Source organism: Bombyx mori, chromosome 10 (genome assembly GCF_030269925.1).
Source record: "Bombyx mori chromosome 10, ASM3026992v2".
NCBI lineage: Eukaryota > Metazoa > Arthropoda > Insecta > Lepidoptera > Bombycidae > Bombyx > Bombyx mori.
Genome location: NC_085116.1, coordinates 1,662,249 through 1,684,208, shown reverse-complemented (window position 1 = coordinate 1,684,208; position 21,960 = coordinate 1,662,249). Strand labels below are relative to the sequence as shown.

The following is a 21,960-nucleotide window of genomic DNA, read 5'->3' as shown; positions in this document are numbered from 1 at the left end:
GATAGATAAATGAGTGACGTTATGAGCGCGTGACGTGTTTGCCGCGTTTTTTTGAAACGCTCCAATTTTTTTTTTTAAATAGTGACGTGATTTTGATGTTTGTTTGCATTTTGAACACATAATGTTTTTAATTTCTTTTGTGTATGCACTGCCGTGGTTTAGTGATGTTTTATTTCTTGTGATCTGAAGAACATTAATTAGGTACTCTATTTGGGTTTATGATTTTTTAATTTTTTTTAAGAATTTAGCAAATAAGTATGTTGGCTAGTTGTGATTTGGATTGTAGGTGGGTATTAAGTATGCATTCAGACATATCCGCCGTTTGTATGTTCATTTTTAAATTGACTACAAGGCCACGAGCTGATAATTTCAAACTTAAACTTGTGTTTTCCAACCGTTCCACACTTTTTAAATCTAGAAATGATATTATTTTTTTTACTTTTTCGATTTTACATTAGGTTTTGTAGATGGTTTATGTTGTCTATAGCCAATATGCAAAGAAAAAACAGCTAAGAATGTACCATTATCGTGTTTGTCAACCGAACTTCTTTGCGTTTTATTTGTTTAGTATCTAATGACGGGATTCAAATTTATTAATGTATTTTTTAATGAGTTTTTTCATAAAAAAAATTCAGTTCATTTTTATCTCCATTAAATTGTACTTTATGGATATAATAGAGATTTTATATTCACCGTTGTTTTGATTTATTTTAGTGAAATTAAAAATAATACTGATATATTCCGAGCTCATGGCCCAAGTCACGGAATAGACCTTATTTATCTATTCCGTGGCCCAAGTAATATTATGTGGCTATCGGAACCTAAATAAATCACAATATCAATGCCTTCATACACCTTGAAATATAGGATCGAGGTTTGTATTGTATTACATAGGCTGAGTTTTTAATGTTGAGAAATTGTATGTTGTGTTGCCTAAAACATCTACAAAACTGAACTATTGCGATGTTGAGACCCCTTGTTTATATAGTGCAATAAAGTTATTGATTTTTGCACACCCTCTATAGATCATCTACCAAAGTAAGAAGATCCCTGGTTGTTAATCTCTTGCTAAGATTTGTATAAATCGACTGATGTCTTTCTTATCTGGTAACTAACATCGATTCAAACGAAGCAAGTAGTTAAGAATGGATAAGTATTTCTCAACTTTTTTTTGCTCGCGAAAGCAGTCGATCTTATTGTTTTAAAGCGATTAATGTAAGGAACTCTACACTAATGCAATGTTTGATCTTTTATTTGTGTGTGTGTGTCTGTTTACTGATCTTGACTTCTGTACCGTGGGGTTAGGATCCCTCAATAGTGTGTTTGTTAAAGAATATTGCAATTTGGAGTTCGGATGTACATGTTCTTATCTAGTTTCTTTACTATTAAGAAGGTGAATGAACGTGTTCACAGGTCATTTGGTGTTAAGCGGATACCATAGCCTATAGACATTACTGTATAATTATTACTGGTGGTAGGACCTCTTGTGAGTCCGCACGGGTAAGTACCACCGCCCTGCCTATTTCTGCCGTGAAACAGTAATGCGTTTCGGTTTGAAGGGTGAGGCAGCCGTTGTAACTATATTGAGACCTTAGAACTCATATCTCATGGTGGGTGGCGGCATTTCAGTTGTAGATGTCTATGGGCTCCGGTAACCACTTAACACCAGGTGGGCCGTGAGATCGTTCAACCATCTAATCTGAGCAATAAAAAAAAATGCGGTAATAAACTCGTACAGTTATAGACGCTACGATAAACAATTAAATACTGATAACAAAACACCGATATAAGCCCATAGTGTTGTCCGAATCCGAACAATAGATGCAGTGCCTATCGAATAGCTCTATTGTCTACGGCGGTATACATCCGGTGTCATAGATTAACTGTTAATTTTTGAGGAAAAAAAAGTTTAAATTTGTCGCTGATTGTCACTAGAGCGGTCGGTGCTCGATATTTTTTTCGTGGCACATTGTTTCTTTACCGGAGCTAAATGTTTGTTACCTCATTATAACTAACGTAATCTTTTTTTAAATAAATTTACATACAATTTTAATAAGGCTTACGAGTTTGTATAATAATGTGTATTTTAATATGTATAATTTTATTTGAAATTCGTTGTTGACGTTGGCGAATAATGGCATAGGTACTATTAAAAATGAACAATTAACACAGCTTCGCTGCTCGCGTTCCCGCCAAGAACCATAGATAACAAATAGACTTATTATTTAAGACCAAAAATTTGAGCAGAATATCATTTCAGTACTTTTTTTTTTGCAGATAATTCTTTCAAAATGGCTACACTTCCGATTTTCGTTTCACTAAGCAGGTAAGACAAATCATATTTTATAAAACCTAAAGAGAAAATTTACGTATAAAATAGGAATTACATGTAAAATGACTAACTGTATACGTCACTTCTTTACAAAGCCAAGCAAATGAATACGTCAGACTTTTTATAACGATATAAAAATCAAATCCTCCTCAATGGCTTCGTTGTTGCTGGCCGCTGACGGGCATCCGAGCTTCCATCTCTTAGCTGCATGTAGATAGTGCGGCTGTCAACCTAAATCTAAACGTTCAACACCGTGGTAATTTGAACCCCGATGACACCAAAATGCGATGCTAAAAAGAGACAAACATATACATTTATAGTCTGCGAAAGAATGAGGTGGAATACTTCTAAACTTCTAAAGGTTGATCGAGGATACTGATGCTTTTTTTTTTTCTTCCTACCTATGCTGATAGCTGATAGCCTTGTGAGGCTAATTCAGCTTCGCCCTTACATGTGGGTGAGTTCACGGGGCTCAGTTGTGTGTTGCTAACACTGGCCCTAGCAAGAGCAGTGCTTCGCAGAATCTACCACCGGATCCGAAACGCGACCCACTGCAAAGATCCGGCGAGAAACTCAGTGGGCTGTGTCTATGGGTTAATTCGCTCGTCGAGCCCTTCGTCGCAAGCGACGGGTTCGATAAGGACGGTGACCGGAATATGCTTACTAAAACACACTGACTCTCTAAAGTACATGCAGGATGTGATCAAGGCTGGCAAGAACCTTACCCTACAACTGTTCTTGCTAGGGCATGCAGCTAAGAGATGAAAGCTCGGATGCCCGTCAGCGGCTAGCAACAACGGAGCCATTGAGGAGGATTTCATTTTTATATCGGTATAAAAAGTTTTTTTTTTTTTTTGTCATTGAAAGATTACTGGTGGCCCGGAGGTCTTTCCAGCTTCACCAGGACAGGTGGGCGAGCAAAGGCTCAGCCAGGAGGGGTGGGATTTGCTAACAACTGCCCGAGCGCCTCCGAAGGAGACCTAACAACTCAAGAGCAACTGCTTCGCGAATTTTACCCAAGGATTTTATACAAAACGTTATAGCCTTTAGTATTATGTATAGTAGAATACGATATATAGTACTGTTTGTAACCGTACTCGTCGAACTCTACAAAGAGGTCGACGTGTAACCTAATCCATGCATAAGCCCGCTGAGTTTCTCACCGGATCTTCTCAGCGGGTCGCGGTGCCGATCCGGTAGCAGATTCATTCGCGAAGCAGTTGCTCTTGAGTTGTTAGGTCTCCCTTGGAGGCGCTCGGCTAGTCGTTAGCATATCCACCAGTAAACCATCAATCATAAAAAAAATTAGTACTGCTTATAGTATTAGAATACGAATGATGAAATATATCCTAATAGCTTGCGCGTACGAAACACGCTGTGCGACCTAATAACCTGGTATAGTTTTAGTCGACAAGAGCTCGCTCATTTAGTAATTATTGCACCTTACGCTTGCAATGTTAATGTATGGTTGATATCAATTTATGATAAATTTTGATTTCGTGCCTATAATTGAAAACGATATAAAACTATTTTAGTTCAGTAAAACTGAGTACTGAATACATAATCATAGTAATTAATTGACGCGTTGTCCTTAAAATTCTAATTAGCGTCAATTTATTTTTAGTTCCCGCTTTCGGCGGCAGCGCCTTAGCCATTTTGAAGTCGTTAAAAAATCGTAAAAATGTATTTCTATAACGTTGTACAGTTTTTACTATAATTTTACGACCGGCTTGTTTATAAAGGAGTTTGTGAAGGAATGCGTGAGTAGGATAGTGTAGTTAGTAGCTATCGAGTTGCTATTATTGTCTACTGGTTGATGATGCAGCGTCTCTGTTGTGTCCCTGACATTGACAATGTTGACGAATAACGGTTACGTAGGTATGAATATGGACTAAAACAAGTGTTCAGTATATGATTAATACGCTTTTATTAGCTTCAGACGCATGTATGTTTGTAATGGAATCTTTGAAAATATGATTTTGACCCCCTTCAAAACGTCGGATTAACTCGAAATTTGATATACTTGTTATGGACCGATGACAATACAATATTAAAAAAAATTGATAAAATTGAAATTCAAATAAAAAATAAATAATCGTTTAAAAAACTAACAAAATACGCTTTTATAGAAAATCCAACTAAAAAATTGAAAATAAATTTTAATAAATTTGAATTAAATAGTCGACGTGCAACCTAACCCACGCATCAGCCCGCTGAGTTTCTCGCCGGATCTTCTCAGCGGGTTGCGATTCCGATCCGGTAGTAGATTCATTCGCAAAACAGCTACTCTTGAGTCGTTAGGTCTCCTTTGGAGGCGCTCGGGCAGCCGTTAGCAAATCCCACTCCTCCTAGCTGAGCCTATGCTCGCCCACATGTCCTGGTGAAACTGGAAAGGCATCCGGGCGATCAGTAATCCTTCTATCCTAAAAAAAACAGAAATCAACATAATTACTTCAGTGCGCTGCGTAGGGCACCGATGACCCACATGGCAATCAAAAGGTTAAATTAGTTAAACAATCAGGGATTACAATAAAAAATAGTGATTAAACTGAACAGTGAACTGTCAATGAGAGAACGGAAGACAAACGCAACTACATTTGGTATTACCAGCTCTGAATTAAAATTACTATTTAGTAGAATAGTTAATCGTTATTAAAACAAAAGAATAATTTACCAACGATTATAAAAATAACAAAATAAATTGTAAATAGCAAAATTATCTGATTTTCATTAGGTATTTGAAAATTTCATGCTATATTTAAATATACCAATGATATGAAAAAAAAACCATTTTCATTCTGTTATTCATTTTAAACAATGTGATCAGGCAATTTAAGAAACTGTAAGTTTGATTTTGTTTTATTTGTCTATAAAAACTGAGTGCAATAAAAAGAAAATACAACTAAAACTAATAAAAGGCTTTAGTCTCTGATGTACTACTACCTATATTATTATAATATTAGATTTACATTTAACACTACGGATGCTTCGAATAATTTACATTTTTCGTGTCCGCGGCTCACTTGTTTGTTTATTACTTAGATGTGTGAACGAGCTCACAGCCCACCTGGTGTTAAGTGTTTACTGAAGCCCATAGACATCTACAACGTAAATGCGCCACACACCTTGAGACATAAGTTCTAAGATCTCAGTATAGTTACAACGGCTGACCCCACCCTTCAAACCGAACGCATTACTGCTTTACGGCAGAAATAGGCGGAGCGGTGGTACCTACCCGTGCGGACTCACAAGAGGTCCTACAACCAGTAGTGGTAATCACTAATGGTAGTTCGAATTAAACCCTCATGAAAACCGTAGAAGAAAAAAATCTTAGGCCTAACTCAAGAAACAATCCGACTGCATTAGAAATACCAATTAAAATGCGAATGAATATTATACTATACAATACACTGTACTACAATAAATTCTATACAATAAATGTGATTTGAATGTTAATAAAGGTGTTGTCGACGAAGCCGTTTAAATAAAACATTCATCCTATGTTTTATTTCTTGGCCCTTCCCCGAATATTCGTTTCCAATTGAAGGCAATAAAAGAAACATCAACGGCCCACGGTCAGCATGACTTTGGACGCAATTCACGTTACGTTATGCACGATTTTCAAGAAATTCGAATAGACTGTTAATATGTTTTATGATTAAGATTGTCAAGCTGTTTTATTTTAGTCCAAGTCCTTGTATTGACCAGTGTGCTTATTGCGAGTTTTTTAACATTCTCCATAAAGTAAAAGTTAACTCAAATTTGTATGGAGTCGGAACAGCGCCCCTAGCGGCGAACGTAGGTAAAGGTTCCAACTCCACAAACTCGTTTCGAATTAACCCATAGACATAGCCCACTGAGTTCCTCGCCGGATCTTCTCAGTGGGTCGCGTTTCTGATCCGGTGGTAGATTCTGCGATCCCCGAATCCTGATCATGCAGGAGCCAGTCACCGTCGACGCCCTAGACACGTCCTTACGGATCCATCAGATCCAATAACCTTTGCACTAGACGCCTTCAGCTCTAGGAGCAGGCTTAGGGACCTCGGTAACCGTACTCGCCGAACTCGACAAAGAGTTCGCCGTGCAATCTAACCCATGAATCAGCTCGCTGAGTTTCTCGCCGGATCTTCTCAGCGGGTCGCGATTCCGATCCGGTAGTAGATTCATTCGCGAAGCAGCTACTCTTGAGTTGTTAGGTCTCCTTCGGAGGCGCTCGGGCAGCTGTTAGCAAATCCCACCCCTCCTGGCTGAGCCTTTGCTCGCCCACCTGTCCTGGTGAAACTGGAAAGGCCGCCGGGCCACCAGTAATCCTTCAATCATAAAAAAAAAAAAAAAAAAAAAAAAAAAAAAAAAAAAAAAAAAAAAAAAAAAAAAAAGAATCTGCGAAGCACTGTTCTTGCTCGGGCCAGTGCTAGCAACACACCCGGTTAGAGCCTGTGAGGTCACCTACATGTCAAGGAGAACCTGAAATAGCCTCTCAAGGCTATCAGCATAGGTAGGATAGAAAAAAAATCGCAGACAATTATCAGAAGACTAATATTGTGCAAATATCAATTTCATATTACGGACTACAACAAAAAAGCAGATCGCGGACCATCACTAGTGCTGCCTCTGCAGAGCCATTTGTGAAACTTTAGTGCATTCTTTTCCATACAACTAACAACAACTGCTTGTAAAGTTTTTAAAAGAACGCTTTTAAAGAAAATACTGACTTCAACCGAGAAACGAACCCAAATCTGGGGTATAGTAATCAAGGTTAGGGTATAGTAACTAACCATTAGACCAAAGAGACGATCTAAATAAAATTTTATGTAACAACCAAGTCACTTTTACCATTTAGCGCGTTCTTCCTAATCAAAAGGCAGTTGAAGTGAAAAGCTCCGAGCAGACGAGTAACTGTGAATTAAATTACGAAGACAATAAAAGTTGCGAGAGCTTTCCGTCCGCGTCCGACGCGAGCTTCCTGTCTCCCGTTTAGGAAGTGAATGCCGACGTGTGCTCATGCAGGGCTGGTGCTACCTTTCAAAATTGTTATTTTTTTAATTTTCTGATCATCAAATATGCTTTACAAAAAGAGAAGTGCATCGTTATTGCGTCGAGTTCGTGACAGTGGCAACAGTCTTTTGAGAATCATATCGAGCAAGATCGAGGGACTGCTGATCAATAGCCTTTGCAGTAGGCACTTGGAAGGAGAAAAATAAAATAAAAAATGTAATGGTATAAAATGTATATAATGATTGTTATGTGTTAGATTTTTTAAGTTACTAACATAGATTATAAGTAATTACTACTAACAAAATGTTATGGTTTTAAAAAAAACTGAAATAAGGTATTAATAATAATAATAATAATAAAAAGAATGCAAGAGAAGTCATGTTGATTGCCTTGAGTCAAACGGACAGCAGAGAGTGGTTGCACATTAAAAAACCTCCCTATGCTATCAACCCTTCTTCTTCTTCTTCCGGTGCCTCTTCAATCCTGAAGGTTGGCCGTTAGCTTCCTGTATTCATTTCTATTAGCAGCCAGCCGGAACAGTTCGACGGAGGCAATACCGGTCCACTCCCGGATATTCCGGAGCCATGACTTCTTTCTTCGCCCAGCACGTCTCTTTCCGTCCACTTTGCCCATCATTATCAACCCTGCTTTCTCATAATTCCACAAGAACATCCATCGGAGTGTCCATCGCTATCTTCCAAGTCTCATCTAGTGATGTTCAAATTTATGTCTGCAGACTTGGTTTTCTATCATGAGCCATCACTGCTCGTAATCTAAATTGACAGCAAATCGAACTTAACAAAGGATGTCTATTTCAATGGTGTAAAAAAATACTGTGAAAGTCCTTCATAAACAAATAGAAACGCTTGACTTAGAATTGTGACGTAGACTACCGCTTTCCATACTTTAACATACTTACAAACAATCAGTAGCCGATCAATCTGTTTACTAAACTGTGACGTAGAAAGCGGTGTCCACAAAAAAAAGATCCTCCAAGACGATTCGCCTATAAATTCACGATTGACTTTAACGGTGAACGAATAACATCGTGTAATAAAAATCGAACCCGCAAAATTATAATTTGCGTAATTACTGGTGGTAGGACCTCTTGTGAGTTCGCGCGGGTAGGTACCACCCCCCTGCCTATTTCTGACGTGAAGCAGTAATGCGCTTCGGTTTGAAGGGTGGGGCAGCCGTTGCCACTGTACTGAGACCTTAGAACTCATATCTCAATAAGCTCCAATAACCGAACAGTGAACTATCAATGAGAGAACGAAGACAAACGCAAATACATTCTGTATTACCAGCTCTGAATTAAAATTACTATTTAGTAGAATGGTTAATCGTTATTAAAACAATCGAATAATTTACTAACGATTATAATAATAACAAAATAAATTGTTTCATTTGTGTTTTCATTATTTGAAAATTTCACGTTATATTTAAATATACCAATGATATGAAAATAAAACACCAAAACTTGGTGGGCTGTTGAGCTTGTCCACACATCCGAGCATTGTAGTTTATAAAAAAAAAAATTTTTTTCAATGCAGTCGAAATTTTATTAAGACAATTTTTTATTTGGGTCTAACGCTGCCCTATGGAAATGACCATCGGGCTCTCATTACCGATTCCACGGTCGTCCATATGCTGCCTATTTCGTCAATATCACTTCTGTAACCCGCTTCACACATACGAACGCTTAGAGCACGCATGTCGACGCGTGTGTCCGAGCCTCATAATGGTGTTCTCATGCCGTATACGGAAGTAGATTTTGGCATTCATAGTCTTATTGTTTCTGATTCAAAGAAGAGATAGGTAGGTGCGTATTGTGTGAATGCTTTCTGTATGAATTGAGTACATAATTTCACGTACTGTTTCCATAAGCAGCCTGGACAGGGTCGTGTGTAGCGACAAAAGTTATTGTGTTTAAACAGCCTCCATGCATGGCGCCTGTTCCACTACTAAGACGAAAACAAATATTTTGAATAGTAAGATATGATTAGTACTTTTTATTAGTCGACTTAAAAAAAGAGGTTTTCTCAATAAGACTCTGACCACGTCTGGCGCTTGTCATGTGGTTTCATTTAAAATTTATCATGATCAGTAGTTTTTGAGTTGTCCTTATTAATGCAATAAGTATAATAAGAAGATGGATACGACGGACTATCTGGCGTTAAATGTTCACAAGAAACCATAAGCATCATAAAAGGAATGGTGGTAATCATTCATGATGACATACGTTGTCTATATCTCTGCCACCACGCGTTGTGGTTATGAAACTATACAATTGAAACTTCATTTCTATGGCGGCATTCAAGGCTGAAGTTTTTCTTTATTGCCTTTGCCGGCAGATGAGCACACGGTCCACCTGATGGTAAGCGGTTACCGTCGCTCATTGACGTCAGTAATGCCAGGGGACGAGCCAAGCCACTGCCTACCATGGGCCACTTAACACGAGATAGGCTGTGAGTTCCTTCACATTAAAAAATAACTCAGCTCATTTCCCGTTGTAGGTATAACGACTTTAAGAATTAAGGAATTAAGTAACAATATAGATGTATGATTGGCTATAGAAGTGGCAGTTTTAGCTCGAAAAGGCGGCGCCCTAACCACCTTCTGATGAACAGCCTAAGCATAGATTATACACTTAGTCTTTGAGAAGCCTAAGGCTCCCCGTGCACTAGGCAGCCTGACTGCGGCAACCGAAATATTTGAGCAGCCAGTTACAGCAGCCAATCGACACCAATTTATGATATTTTCGTCGAGTGATTTGGACTTTATCTCGTAAAGAACGCAAAGCATAGAAAAGACACTTGATTCACCCTCTTTTTCTAAACCGGCATTCAAAAGGCTTATTCTATAACTATTTTAAAAATGTTCACACATACTCAGACCGGTTTTTTTTAAATCAAGTGATTGTACAAGCATGCTGTGTCATATAACTAACATTTGGCAAAACGAATATGCATTGGGTGCTACAGCAAGTGCGCGGGGACTGACAGCAGCCACACACATTCGCCAACACTCGCTTTGGCTGCCGTGAAACACGCGCGTTGTATTTGCTGCCGCTGCCAAGAGTTCCGGGCTGCTTATGTGCGCGGGCTCCCATACAACGCCATATATTCGTCTGGCTGCCGCAGCTTGGCTGCTTAGTGCGCGGGGAGTCTAACCCTTCGGAACTCATGCTAATGACGCCATCACACACACAGCTCAACCAATAAGCCAAATTCTTTTAACTTCCGTCTTAATTCCTTTTAACTTCCGTCTTAATTCAAACTTATTGTTAATAGTTGTGATGCCAATAAAATCCGTACAGTAACAAACGTTTTGTGTCTTATGAACATGTTAAAGTTGATCCTGTTTGATAGAAGCCGTACGTATACGCACACGCGAACCGATCATTACTCATACGTAGATCATCAGTCGAACACGTGTATCAGTCAAGAGTAGTTTTCACGGATTGGTTGCCATCGTTACGGATTTGTGTTTGTAAAGATATGACTACTATTTGGACCGCTCTAAATGTAACATTAATATTGTCTTAATAACTATTATTTTATTGTATTTCTGATATTATTATATCGGTCGACTAAATCTTCGAAGCTGGCTTGATAGACTTTAAATTTGCGAGGTGAATACATCTCTTGCGATATCGGTGCAGGCTTACAATGAATTTTACGTAAATTCTACCCAAAATGGTTTTGCATCACTATTATAATGGCAACACATACGCATAACAAATGTTGCTACGGTTATCGTTGTCAGAGAGTGACACAGTAACTTATTATGGCGCGAAAATTATCATGAATATGAGACATATAATTGGGTGACATTTTGTTTTTTTTTTTATTGAGGGATTACTACTACTACCCGGAATCAGGCGTCAATCGCGTTGGAGTGACGTCATCGTACAGCTGAAATACAGAATGTGGTATGAACTTGACGACTCTGCTGTCCACAATCAAAAGAGTTTGACGTTGGAGCAGAGAACTACATAAATCCGATCTTATTAATAATACTGCGAGCTGCTACTGTGCGCGTTTGACGAAGAAGTAGTAGTAAGAGCTTGCAACCCACTTAGTTCCTCGTCGGATCTTCTCAGTGCGTCGCGATTCCGATCCGGTGGTAGAATCTGCGAATGTTATTATGATATATCGCACATGCGGTGCGATAACGTCACTTATGCAAATTATGTAATTTTTCAGGAGAAACGTTGGAAAATTCAACATCTTATTTTAAATAGTTCTTTCTGCTAGACTAAACAAATAAAAACGATAATACCTATTTAATCTACAACTTTAAATTTCATCAGTAAAAGCAAACATCTCATTGATAACTATTAAAAAAATGTATTTTCTCATACTCAGTTAAGTTTTAACAAAAATTGCATAAGCGACTTCATAGCACCGTATGTGCGATATGTCAAGCCCGCATGTATAAAATATCAACATAGACTTATCATCATCGCAAACGGGTGAACATGAATTATTTTTTCATATTAAAAAATTTCGAAGAAATTATATTGCCACGACCACTTTGTCAAGAGTGAAGCGTATAAAAATAGGAAGAAAGCGCTCTGTCGCGTGTCGGCCCGTGCAGAAGCAGGCAGGGAGATGGTTGGTGATTCGTATAGCACAATTAGAATTTTGGCGCAGAATATCACACAATAGTGCCCGCATCCGTCAGCTGCAATGTGTGGTTGAGCGAGTGCGGTTGTTGACTCGAAGTCTTTCATTACTGGTTTAGGAAAATTTAAAGTAACAAAACGATAACATTCATGTTTGGGTCCTAAACTATGTTTCTTCTTTTTCTCCACCTTATCCCACTAGGTGGGGTCGGCACAGCAAATTTTTCTCTTCCATTCCCTTCTATCAACCGTCATCTCAACATTCACTCCTCTCTTTCTCATATCGTCATTCACACACTCCATCCATGTCATCTTCGGTCGATCTCTTCACCTTGCATTACCATTTAAATTAAATTTAAATTGCGCTAACCATGCTGTGAGTCGGTAATAATTCGATTCAATACAAGGAATTATGAATTTACTTTTATCTGATACTTGACATTTACAGAAAAAACGATGTTCAAATTTGTTTTTACTGAAGAATTTTCGTATTTTTCAACCGTTGCTCATCTAGAGTAGTACACGATAACATAATAATTTAATAAAAAAATTGTAGCAAGTAAAAAAATACGCTTTATTATCGGAACCGATCTTATAATTGATTTTATCCTTAGTCTTTATCCTGATGATCAGGATATTAGAGCGAAGTTATAAAAATATTGGACTATTATCGGTCCTTGAGGCATGTGCATTATATATTCAAGTTAATCGGAGGCCTTGAAGTCAGACAAAATAAAGTTCATACATTGTGTTACATACAAACATAAACATACATACATACATAATATGGAGCTAATATAAGCGAGTTTTTTTTTTTATTGCTTATATAGGTGGACGAGCTTACAACTCACCTAGTGTTAATTGGTTACTGGAGCCCATAGACATCTACGACGTAAATGCGCCACCCACCTTGAGATATAAGTTCAAAGGTCTCAAGTATAGTTACAACGGCTACCCCACCCTTCACACCGAAACGCATTACTGTTTCACGGCAGAAATAGGCAGGGTGGTGGCACCTATCCGCGCGTACTCACAAGAGTACCTACCATCAGTAGGATTCCATTCATTCACTCGTAGCTGAGCAATCACCATCAGGTGGGCCGTATGCTTACTGCCTACAAGGGCATTAAAAAAAAAAAAGCATCGTGATGTGCCCACTTGACACCTTTTCTTGTGATTCGTAGCCAGTTATGTTGGTCAGTTACACTGTGAAGTGCGTCGCTCAGTCACATGTCCAGATGCTCGGACACTTGATTATTCCATCATTTTTAGTTCCGACCCCTGGATCCTCTTCCATCCACTTCACCCGTCATTATGAGCCTCTACAGGTTATAAGAGGGCTGTATTTCTATATGACCAAAGTACAAGGAAAATGAATTAAACATAAGATTAAAACAAAACGCAACCACGAGATTCAATAGATATCCTCTGTTTAATGAAAATTAACTCGATTTAGTTTTTGTTGGCATTACATTCTCATGTAATCATCCGTCGATGAAGCGTGAAAATCATCAATCTCATCTCCGCTCGACGTCGCGGAGGAAACGAAGCGATAAATTAATACTTATCCTTAGTTAATATTGATGGATACGGTAATTAGCGAGTCTTAAAGCGGATGTGAGCGTGTATGTATATGTAAGTATGTAGGAATTGTAAATATAAACATTTTTAATTATTTCTGCACTAACTGTAGTAATAACTGGGATCAAATCACGCAGGGTCATTCAGCTTCTTCCATTTGACTCCATACAGAAGAGAGCCGTTCGCATTGTCGATAATCCCATTCTCACGGATTGTTTGGAATCTCTTGGCTTACGGAGGGATTTCGGTTCCCTCTGTATTCAGTACCGTATGTTCCATGGGGAGTGCTCTGAGGAATTATTCGAGATGATACCAGAGGTCTTTTTTGCCACAAACCATGCAACTATGAAATGAACTTCCCCTCCACGGTGTTTCCCGAGCACTATGGACATGTCTTTCTTCAAACGAGGCTTGTCGAGAGTATTAAGCGGTAGGCAGCGGCTTTGCTTTGCCCCTGGCATTGCTGAAGTCCATTGGCGACGGTAACCACTCGCCATCAGGCGAGGCATGTGCTCGCTTGCCTACCAGGGCAATAAAATCATAATAATTTAGTAATTACTTTTGCAAGATACACGCGCATATGCTTAATCCCATTCAAATAGCTAAAGAAGTTTGTTTGTTATTATATTTTTTCTAAATTTTAAGTTTTGAATTGATCTCCTTTAAAATTGCCAAATGTCGCTTCAACCAAATAACCTCCAACCTCTCGATATGTACAATTAAGCTATACATTGAACTCACCACATATTGTACTAAGTAAGCATTAATCCTTACCTCTATAAAGATAAAATAATTTAGACATAATGCGACCTTAAACAATCCGATAATGATTTTCTTGGAATAGATACATACTGATTATAATTATTACTCTCATTGTATTTAATTGAATACGTACAGACGAATACGGCGAGGTAGCCATATTTAGCTGACCGAACGTTTAATAAATAAATCCACGTGCTTGATAGCCTAATTTAGAAATAGGGACTTTAGAAACACAGAAATGTAATCAGTGGGGGGTAATACGTAATGTACTCGTATTCTACATTATTCAGTTAGTAATCAAATCGAATTATAGTTACAAATATAAAGTATAGGAAGAAACGATATTTTATTTAAACTTGCAGACTGAGAATGTATAGTAATATAACTATGCCGTGAAGCTGTAATGCGTTTCGGTTTGAAGGGTGGGATAGCCGTTGTAACTATACTGAGACCTTAGAACTTGTATCTCGGGGTGAGTGGCGCGTTTATGTTGTAGATGTCTATGGGTTCCAGTAGACACTTAATACCAGGTGGGCTGTGAGCTCGTCTACCGATATAAGCAATAAAAATTTAAAAAAAAACTAGCGGCTTTATTGAAATATTAACGAATTGGTGATATAAACAAAAAAAAACTTTAATCTACTAGATATTCCATTGCTTTTTACGCAAATTTTATGAATATCTATCACTAAGCATAATTTCGTGTAGAATTTGTCGCATTCTTTGTATACATTTTGGAAATCGTTTTTTGAAACAGAAATTTCACGTTATATCCGTAACATTATTTATTTGACCCCCGAAAATTGAAACAAATTCACTCCTGGAAAGATTCGTCCCTAATCAACGTATTTACGAGTCCGCGGGAGGCCATGTGGCCGCTTACGTTTAGCATCACGTAGATAGCATGAGACATTGACTGATGTCAGCACGTGACCGTCTAAGCTAATGACATAGAAGTGTCAATAAATGGTAGAGCGCGACATAACTTTCAGCACGGATATAAACCAGAAGAAACTAGCTTTTTGAGGTGGGTCAATTGGTTCTGAGTTAAAAAAGTCTGCAAGTTTACATAATTGTATTAGATGCATCACTACATAGTGTAAAACAAAGTCGCTTCCTCTGTCCCTATATCTGTCTGTCCCTATGTATGCTTCAATCTTTAAAACTACGCAACGGATTTTGATGCGGTTTTTTTTAATAGATAGAGTGATTGAAGAGGAAGTTTTATATGTATAATAACATCCATTAAATAGTGGAGAAATCAATAATAAATTACAGCTACCGAAGCGAAGCGAGGGCGGGTCGCTAGTTTGATTATATTATGAATTGAAATCCCAAACTTGTAGTTTATGTAAATACTGGTGGTAGGACCTCTTGTGAGTCCGCGTGGGTATGTACCACCACCCTGCCTATTTCTGCTGTGAAGCAGTATGCGTTTCGGTTTGAAGGGTGGGGCAGCCGTTGTAACTATACTGAGACCTTAGAACTATATCTCAAGTTGTGTGGCGCATTTACGTTGTAGATGTCTATGGGCTCCAGTAACCACTTAAAACCAGGTGGGCTGCGAACTCGTCCACACATCTAAGCAATAAAAAAAATACTTTTTTCTTTACGGCCAGTGTTATTTTACTGGTGGTAGGACCTCTTGTGAGTCCGAATGGGTAGGTACCACCACCCTGCCTATTTCTGCTGTGAAACAGTATGCGTTTCGGTTTGAAGGGTGGGGTAGCCGTTGTAACTATACTGAGACCTTAGAACTCATATCTCAAGGCGGGTGGCGCATTTACGTATAGATGTCTATGGGTTTCAGTAACCACTCAAAACAGGTGGGCTGCGAGCTCGTCCACCCATCTAAGCAATAAAAAAATCTTTACATTGTATTATTTTTATAATCACATACCTACCTCTTTTCAATTTCCCTTTGTCTTTTCAATTTCACAGATAATTAATAATCAGAGTAGCGTGTCAGGACAGGGACGGGGTAATACATTATGCACATTATCGAGCAACGAGTAATCGAGTCCTACAAAACGTCAGTTTCGGACGTATTCGGATGATCCTAAGTCAATGCACTTCTTTGTCCACGTATCGCCCACGCACTGGCATAAAATTATACAAGGATCTAATAAAATTATTGATTTCGAATGTGGCTTTTAATTTGTATTACATTTTTTTAAAGTGTGGTGCATTATTCATTAAATGTAAACCCGAAAATAAATTGGGATTGGGAAACAAGGATGGTGTTTCGGTTGTAGGGAACCATTACTATTTTAATTCTATTTTCATTTAGTCCCATCAAATTAGAGACTTTACTTGCCCGAACTCAGATTGTAATTTTAAAATATAGCACGTAATTATGTTTTTTTTCTAATAAATAGCTTAAAGAGTACACTGCCTTAAAATTGGCTTGGACAATAAAATGGTTACGTAATGTTAACGCGTAGACTACGAACACTTTCTCAGATACAATTTTCATATAGTTACAACTGTATAGTGTAGTCAAATTACTTATTTACAAACACCAATAGCTCTTCGTCGTAGCTTCGAGTCTTCTTTGAACAACAATCTGGAAAGATTCAGTGGAATTACATAAAATATGGAAATAGGTGACATGGAGAGTATTAAGCGGTTGGCAGCAGCTTGGCTCTGTCCCTGGCATTGCTGAAGTCCATGGGCAACGGTAAGCACTCACCGTCAAGTGGGCCGTATGCTCGTCTGCCTACAAGGGCAATAAAAAAAATTCTTAAGCTGCCGTATTACCCTTGAAGTGACTCTTAATTGTATCATCATCATCATCATCAACAGCCCACAGTCGTCCACTGCTGGACATAGGCCTCTCCCAATCCACACCACTGAGCCCGGTCTACGGCTCTCCTCGTCCACTTCTTGCCGGCCGCCGTTCGGAGGTCATCGCACCACCTAGCCAGGGTATATGTATTGTATATGTGACATTTATATTTAAAACCATTTTATAGCATCCTCTGCAAGCCATGCGTGCTGTCCCGGGCTTACTCAAATGTAAAATATGGGTTAAGAATACTAAGTTTCATGCTATTTGCATTCTTTCGTGTTACATCGTGTTCAGAAAAGTATTTTCTTTATATCGTTCGTGTGCTGTGCGGTTTTAATTACAGATGAACAACAGTTCTTTGAATGTTTTTTTTTTTGTTAATTGTTTATCTCTGTTTTTCTATTCTCTATTTAGGTGGGCTAATGAAGTCGCGGTCGAACTGATGTAAATTGGAAGTCCATAGACATCATAACATTAATGTCACCACCGATATTGAGACGTGAGAATGAGGTCGAGGCATTGTATTGAATAATAGCCATCCTAACCTAACCATTCAAATCGGGTCGGATGACTTTTTCGCGTTAGAAATTCGCGGCAGAATGGCGGTATTGGCCCACGTCGGCATACAATGTGCCTATTTTTGTTGTCTAGTTTATTTTTATATAACTTGTTGTTACTTCGTTCATAACACTTAAAACCTATAACAATTAAAATATTTTTTAAGCTATTTCAAAGCTTATTAAGATTTAAAATTCTTAGGCAGTTAAGTAATTGGTTGTATACTTCAGATACCCACTTCGGAAATGGGATTTTTTTTAATGTTTATTGCCTTTGTAGGCAGACGAGCATACGGCCCACTTGATGGTAAGTGGTCACCGTCGCTCATGGACGTCAGCAATGCCAGGGGCAGAGCCAAGCCGCTGCCTAACTTGCAGGCTCTTGTACATTCGACGGCTTTCAAACATATCCTGTCGTTATGACCGAGCTGGAGCGTCCCTAAGGATACAGTTGTCACTTTAACTAATTGTATGATGCGAAATATTATATTAATGCATTAAGTTTTTTGCGTTCGAAGTTAGTTAATATAGTTTATTTATCACAGTTCAAATCTCACAAAACAGTTTTACGGTTTATCAGTCATCACGAAATATTAAAATATTCAAAATGTAGGAAAAATGCCACTATTTATAATTTCCGGGTTTTATTGAAACCTATAAAGATATAATAGTACTTTAAAAAAAATCTTATTACTTAACATCAAAGTCCAGACCAATTAATGGCGTTTTTTGAATATAAAAAAGAATACACATCAATATCTTCTTGAATCCTGGTAATGCGAAATTTTCCCACTGTCCAAAGTTTCCGCCCACAGTCCCAACCGGACCCTGTTCAAAATTAACGCACCGACAATACCTTTTTTGTATATAGCTCGTAAATTAATAAACGTATTAATTGCATATATACGAGTCATTTAAATTAAATTAACAAGAATTGTTTCGAGATTAAAATTAATATCTTTTCGATAATTCTCGAGTTCTGAGTATCGTGCATATCAGAAATATTTACTCGATACCTGTTTCGGAATTCGAAGAAGCTTCTAGAATTCTTGTGTGGTTTTACGGTTGGCTGAATTTACTGTCTGGAAATAGTCATAGACTATTATTTTATTATCGTACTATCCTTCAGCGTACGAGTTTAACACATAAAATAATACATGTACATATTTACAAATTGCAAATATCGTAATTGTGTTGTTAATAATTAATGAATGCAATGTTCAAGGCGTAGGATCTATTAGTTATTGTGGAGCAATTTTGATTGGAGTTATTTAAATTAAAGGGAGGATCCCTATTTTCCAAATGGAGCTAAAATATTGAAAATTTTGAAATACATTTGTATTTAATTGGTTTAAAATTTTTGAGTGAATGGACATTCTTATTAGCTTTCAGTGGTTCTTTAGGCTTTTTGGCGAGTTGTAGACAAGATTCTTTGTCATCATCAGAAAGAGATTCAATGTTAGATAAAGGCCTAGCCTGTTTGATCGGTTCTACGTCACCCGCATCCGTCTGATCCGGGCGATCTTCATGAAGCCGGGCGCGGTTTCTCTTGTGTACCGCAGCTTCTCGGCTCCACTGACGTTAAGAGTGGTAAAACCGTAGACACGATTTTTTTATTGCTTAGATGCAATTGCTTTATTGCTTAGGTAGACGAGCTCACAGCCCACCTAGTGTTAAGTGGTTACTGGAGCCCATAGACATCTATGACGTAAATGCGCCGCCCACCTTGAGATATAAGTTCTAAGGTCTCAAGTACAGTTACAATGGCTGCCTCACCCTTCAAACCGAAACGCATTACTGCTTCACGGCAGAAATAGGCAGGGCGGTGGCACCTACCCGTGCGGACTCACAAGAGGTCCTACCGCCAGTAATTACGCAAATTATAATTTTGTGGGTTTGATTTTTATTATATGATGTTCCTTCACCGTGAAAGTCAATCCTGAACATTTGTTGAGTACTTATTTCATTAGAAAAATTGGTACCCGCCTGGGATTCGAGCACCGGTGCATCGCTCAACACGAATGCATCGGACGTCTTATCCTTTAGGCCACGACGACTTATAAAATCTCGAAAATAAATCTTCTTCGACCTTTTTTAATAATCAGTTTAATCGAATTTATTACTTTCACAGTTTCAGTCTTTAAGACCACTTCTTCTTCTTGTCCTTATGCCACATTATCTTGGGTTGGCACTGCATATCTTCTATTTTCATTCAGGTCATTCATACGTTACGGAATCACACCCTTCTCTCGCATATTCTCTTTCAATCCATCCACGTATTTTTAAGAAAAATACCCACATACTTACATTACCCATTATACATTATCAGTTTTTAGAGTACAAATTTAAAATCGTCTTCATAGTTCAAATCACTTAAGAATGTTTTGATTCGACTCGTAATTGGCTTGTCGATTAAAAGTTATATCGGCGCTCGATGCACGATAACGATACTACAAAACCTTGGACAAACCAACAAATCATAATATTAACAATGAACTAACAGCTAACTGTTTGTTACACCGTAGCGTTTCCCATGAGTTGTTCTGTGTATCACGGGGAGATGGGAAAAGTTTACAATACAATTTTTTTTATGACGTCGTTTTTGATTTTTTCTAATAATTATTAATTTTAAGACTCGTGTCGTCGTGATAGATAGAAGAGCATTCTATTAGAATATAACAGATCAGAACATTTAACTATTTATTGTATTTCACATCGTTTGATGTTAGAGTAAGTCGTGTAACAAACATACAGACTCTCTCAAATTCTAACAATGATGATAGATAATCATAGATGAATAGATGGGTAGATTACTGGAGCCCATAGACATCTACAACGTAAATGCGCCACCCACCTTGAGATGAGTCGACTAGTATCAAAGCCGGCAATGTGACTTTTGGACAATTATTGGTAAATCAGAAAAACGAATTATTGACTTTGTATTCCATTGGCAACCACAAAACTCTTCTGAACGACATCTTAGATAAATAACAGGTTAAGTATCAACCTTTATTTAATGCAGGTTTTGAACCGTATTCTTTGAAGGAGACGATTATATTCAAATCAATCTGTATTGACATATCAATAACACTTTCTTGTTCAAATGCACAGATTGCCACCTTTGATAATAGACGACTCAGATATAAATTCTACGATCTCAGTATAGTTACAACGGCTGCCCCACCCTTCAAACCGAAACGCATTACTGCTTCACGGCAGAAATAGGCAGGGCGGTGGTACCTACCCGTATGGACTCTCAAGAGGTCCTACCACCAGTAAATAACCACATGAATTGGTAGAAAGATTAATATAGTTCTAGCAAAGACGGAATTCGGAAGCGATTTCCTTTGAAGGGAAAGGGTTTTGTCCTGTACAGTGGATCCTCGCCTGGGTCCGTCATTAGTTTACCCAACCGAAGCAACACGCAGTCCAATTTGCGAAACATCTCGAGTCTAGTATTAATATCCACTGCTATTTATAATGATTGTAGCAGTGCATACCAATGCGATTGCTTGGGAAACCGTAATAATACACAGATTTTCATGGTCTGTGGGCTCCGTATGAGGTAGCCACTGGTGGTTTCATTGACATGTTCGGACATGTATTTTTCTTGACCGGTGGGTAATTTTAATTCAATTTTATTGTGTATCGCCATTGTCTGCGGCGTAGATTGCAGCTTACGTCATTTAGTCTGCTGAATTAAGCTTTAGTAAATTTTTTCTAAGATTGAAGTATTACTGGTGGCCCTGAGGCCTTTCCAGTTTCACCAGGACAGGTGGGCGAGCAAAGGCTCAGCCAGGAGGGGTGGGATTTGCTAACAACTACCCGAGCGCCTCCGAAGGAGACTTAACAACTCAAGAGCAGCTGCTTCGCGAATGAATCTATTACCGGATCGGAATTGCGACTCGCTGAGAAGATCCGGCGAGAAACTCAGCGAGCTGATTCATGGGTTAGGTTGTACGGCGAACTCTTTGTCGAGTTCGACGAGTACGGTTACCGAGGTCCCTAGGCCTGCTCCTAGTGTTAGAGCTGAAGGCGTATAATGCAAAGGTTATTGGATCTGATGGATCCGTAAAGACGTGTCTAGGGCGTCGACGGTGACTGGCTCCTGCGTGATCAGGATTTGGGGAGTAGTCAGCGGTGGCGATAAGACTATTATCATGACGACTTTAGAAACTAAGGCTCTATTGCAATCGTTAATTTGTGCTTTTTTGCGTGGATGAGCTCAAACCTCTCCTGGTGTATTAGCGGAGCGCACAGATATGAGAAAGGGAATGTCGCTAGACACTTTGAGACATGAGGTCCGTGCAAC

The 21,960-nt window shown here is 38.5% G+C and overlaps 1 protein-coding gene across 1 annotated transcript in view; it reads left to right on the top strand.

The window, feature by feature from the left end:
* Window positions 1-90: 90 nt before the first annotated feature.
* The window catches only part of LOC101737830 (TNF receptor-associated factor 4), a 154,931-nt gene continuing 133,061 nt past the window's right edge, over window positions 91-21,960 (top strand). The window contains exons 1-2 of the mRNA XM_021350820.3: window positions 91-201; window positions 2,278-2,326. Of these exons, the coding sequence (XP_021206495.1) occupies window positions 2,292-2,326 (35 nt within the window). The 5' untranslated portion in view covers window positions 91-201; window positions 2,278-2,291. The remainder of the gene's footprint in view (window positions 202-2,277; window positions 2,327-21,960) is intronic.